The following is a 4,212-nucleotide window of genomic DNA, read 5'->3' as shown; positions in this document are numbered from 1 at the left end:
AATATGCCTTCTAGGGGTATACTGATTGCCAAAGTAGATACATTTTATAGCTGCTAAGCAACCTTTATAACGGAACCTTACAAACTTCTACCTGGAATGGAACATCTTTTTTAAAACTCTTACTAAAGTTTAGCACTTTTTTTCTCTGGATTTTTCATAATGAAAAAGTAAACACATAGAAACATGGTAGGGTCTAGGATGATTATTACCAAATTTTATGCTCAAAGTTCCAGAGATTCTATAATCCTGTCTTCTTTCCATCAGACATTTCCTATCATCTTGAAGGAAAACATGTGTATGGAGAAACAGAAATGTGAAATAAGGTAATTTATTACATCCAGTGCTTATTACATCTCTATACTCTTTATACCCAGTACAGAGCACTTTGATAAATCTGAACTTAAGGAACCTAGTCCTCTTGCTAGACTCAACCCCAAATTCCAGGATGTGATTACCTTGAGACCAGCTGTGATGTACAGATGAAAATGATTTCACCTATGAAAAAAAAAACAAAAGTCATGATAGCGGTGACCTCCTCCAGATCAACAATAGAACAGGTACTGGGCATCTGAAACCATTAGCTCATATCTTTCTGGGTGAGATACTCTCCCTCATCTCCTCCCAACGGTTCCCTCCCCTACTTCATTCCCTTCCCCTTCCCTACACACATATCTCTTTCCCGTCTTCCTCCCAATTACTTCTTTCTCACCCTTTTTCTCTCCCTTATCTACTTCCACTTTTCTCTTCTTCCTCCCATGATCTCCTCCTTCTCTTGTCCCATTCCTCTCCAATATCTCCATTGATATCTTCCAGTTGAAGAATTATGATCTAGGAAATATATCACAATGTTAATAATCATATATTTATTAAACAGTCAAAAGCTCAGTATCCTATACTTTTTATGATAAACAAATTTTATAATTAAGAGAAATGGCAAGGTTTCATAGCATGGCATTTATTTGACATTTATTTTAGGGTGCAATAAAAGAACATGAAAAATTATCAAATAATGTAACGAAAGGCAAAGTATAACACATTACAATAAAAATATGGTTTCATTAGTTTTCAATTACACAGTATACAATGATGCAACTTTTTAAAATACTATATTCAACACCTTAATCATAAATAATACTTTTTCTCATAGAACAATATGTCACATAAAGAAACTAATTTGGTACTGACAGATATTTTTAAATATATTTTTCCAAGCAATTACATTTCACAATAGAATGTTTTCGTTAGTATTATTACTACAATTCTATGGCAAAGTAATAAAGGCACAACTAGTGCAAGCAGATTTAAGTCCTTAATCTTCTGTGCTGAAAAAAAGAAAGAGAAAACACATATACATTGACATTTAAAGTTTTGCTTTTTCAGGCAAGAATTTGTCTAACAAGTTTGATGATTTGCACAGATACAATCTAATAGGAACATGACAAAACGAGTTCACAAAACCAACACTGTAGCACCAAACAAAACATGCTTTGGAAAATTAACAGTAGTTTACCTATTTTGAAGAATATTATAACAGGCAAGGTAGAATAACAGATGCATAAGACACTATTTTAAGACAGTGCCAGGAAAAAGGAAAACACCAGACTATAAGAAGCAATAGTGTTCAGATTATAGGGCAAGTTTTGTTTTTTACAAGGTTAGGTAAATCTGTTTCACTTCTGCCTGCTTGACTTTTTAATGTTCTTGAAAAATCTTTCAGGTTGCCTTTTTCACTTGTAGTACTTCATGTTTCCATAATCCCTGACATCCCTATGGTAATAGGGATCATTGATTTCTCCTGTGAAATAAAAGATTGATTTCAAGATAACATTATCATGCAAAATTTGACCAATTTCAAAGTCCTCATCAAGTATAGCATCTTCTCTTGGTTCCAGCTTCCCAATCAAAGGAATCTCAGGAGGACTAAAGAAATTGAAGAAGGATGCATTACGAACCACTCTTGGCTGGACTTCAGTTTCTCCAGTGGCAGCTGGGCGACTCTGGGTAGTTTTCACTGTAACATCTTTTCCACGTCTCCAATCTATTTTGCAGCCTTTGCACTCCTCAATTTCCCATCCCCAAGCAAAGAAAGGGTCATAGTGATCTGGTTTCGACCTTATTATATATGTTTTCACCAGGAACTCATTTCTGAAGTATGGGTTAGGCAAGAAGTGAAATTCAAAAGTATAACTTATAGGCTGGCCAGGATTTGAGAACTTCAGGCTAACATCAGATAAGAACTTCAAAATGGGCTCATCATATTTCTGAATCATAGGCCCAAGCTTATCAACATTCTTTAAAACAGTCAGCCAGTAGTCAGGAATGCCTTTAGGATCTTCTCTCTTAGGTTTTCTCTTTCGAGCCCTTTTAACATTACCTCCTTCTTCAGGCCTTGTCTCAGGAACTCTTTTTTGAGCCTCTCTTACTGGAGCCCTTGCTTTAGATTCTTCTGTAGGCTGATCCTTATTTTCTGCATTTGCCTGGGGAACTTCTTTGGGGTCTTCTTTTTCTTCAGGAGTTATTTCTATATAATCTGTAGAGTCTGCCTTTTCTTCAAACTTTACCTCAGGAATTTCTTCAGAGGCTTCCTTTTCTTCAAACTTTACCTCAGGAATTTCTTCAGAGGCTTCCTTTTCGTCAGCCTTTACCTCAAGAATTTCTTCAGTGGCTTCCTTTTCTTGAACTTCTTCTTCAGGTACTTCTTTTGGAATTTCTTTTTCTTCAGTTTTCACCTCAGGAATTTCTTCAGGAGCTTTGTTTTCTTCAATTTTTGCCGCAGGAACCTCTTTTGGAACATCCTTTTCTTCTTCCTTTACTTCAGGTTTTTCTTTACAGCTTTCTTCTTCTTCCTCACCCTCTAAGGGTGGCATTTCATTAGGTGTGTCATCCTGCATTTCCTCATCGCCACTGAACTCTTCGTCTGAATTCCACTCACATTCATCTTCTGTAGGCTCATATTCTGCATTTATGATCTGAAAACGCTTATCATAAAGAGGCTTATTGAGCTCAGCATATTTTCTTTCAAGATCATGAATTGCCCTTAAAAACAAGGTGTCTACCTTGTCACACTCATCCTGAATATTTCGGAGTGCCTGCACCCGATTTCTCACTGCCTGAGGCAGCTTATCCATAAAATATTTCCCGGAGGGATGCCGCTGGGCCCTTCTGGAAGGCTCAGGTACCCTCTTCTTTCGGTATACTTGACTGCCACTGCTGCTGCTACTACTGCTACTGCTGCCGCTGCTGCTGCTGCTGCTGCTGCTGTTGCTGCTGCTGCAACTAGAGGTACTGCTAGAGCTATTGCTGTCAGATTCTTCCCCAGAATCACTAGCTGAGCTAGCCATCACCTCTTCAGCAACCCCATGGGCGGCAGGTTCTGTGATCATTTTAGGATCCGCTTCTGCCATGCTGCTAGTCCCGCACACCTCTTTAAAGTGGTGACAACAGAGATCGCACACCCAGAGATGGGCAGAAATGACTCACGGACGCTCTGAAGGCGGCTGCAAAGGCCCGCGCGGCGGCGGCGGCGGCGGCGGCGGCGGCGGCGGCGGCGGCGGCGGCGACAAGCGACAGGCTACCGGCCGCGACAAGGACTGCAGTGACAGCGGCGGTGGCGCGGCCGGGGCGGGGCCACGGAGGCGGCACGCAGGAAGCAGCGGCAGCGGAAGCCGGCTGGGAACCTTGGCGACAAGGACTGTTCTGCCGCAATAAACCGGGGCCGAGACGAGCTGCAGTCGAATGGCGCAGTACCGAACGCAGAATGGGCTTCTGGGTTAGGATGGAGAACCCCTCCCTTTGCTGACACCCCTCCCGTTAATTTCGTTCCCCGGATGCCTGTAGTCGCTCCTCATTTGCTGAACAGGTTTGATTGACTAGCGTTAGGGCCAACGAATGGCCTAAGGCCGCTGCTCTTTCTCCTGGCTCCTCCCACCTTCCCAGATACTCCTTGGTGGCTAAAGCACAATCCCCCCCCCCCCCCACCCCAGACCGGGTCTCTCTTTCCTAACAAAATTCTCTCCTTATGTGGTTTTTTAATTCAAAGGCAGAGAAAAAAAAAAATTAAAAAGTCGTAGACATGAGGTAAAAATTCCAGCTATAGTTCCTAGCAACGGAAAAAACGAATCCCTTTAGCCCAGCAGCCCTGAATTCCTTTTTGGTTGGACAAGGCCTCCACACCGCCAACTGTTAATGTAAAAAAAAAAAAAAAAAAAAAAA

At 41.3% G+C, this 4,212-nt stretch overlaps 1 protein-coding gene across 2 annotated transcripts; it reads right to left on the bottom strand.

Moving 5' to 3' along the window:
- Positions 1 to 939: 939 nt before the first annotated feature.
- On the bottom strand, positions 940 to 3,404 carry Nap1l3 (nucleosome assembly protein 1 like 3). 2 transcript variants are annotated; one of them, XM_050132899.1, is made up of 2 exons: positions 2,604 to 3,404; positions 940 to 2,561 (listed from the first exon to the last, which is right to left on the bottom strand). In XM_050132899.1, exons 1-2 carry the CDS (start codon positions 3,402 to 3,404, stop codon positions 1,728 to 1,730), a joined length of 1,635 nt encoding a protein of 544 aa, XP_049988856.1. In that variant the 3' UTR covers positions 940 to 1,727. The 2 variants fall into 2 exon arrangements, with proteins under 2 accessions (XP_049988856.1, XP_049988855.1); XM_050132898.1 differs by having other exon boundaries at positions 940 to 3,404.
- Positions 3,405 to 4,212: the final 808 nt, after the last annotated feature.

The sequence above is a fragment of the Alexandromys fortis genome, unplaced genomic scaffold (genome assembly GCF_014885135.2).
Source record: "Alexandromys fortis isolate MF-2015 unplaced genomic scaffold, M_Fortis_MF-2015_v1.1 scaffold_451, whole genome shotgun sequence".
NCBI classification, from domain to species: Eukaryota; Metazoa; Chordata; class Mammalia; order Rodentia; family Cricetidae; genus Alexandromys; species Alexandromys fortis.
This window is presented reverse-complemented; position numbering and strand designations above follow the sequence as displayed.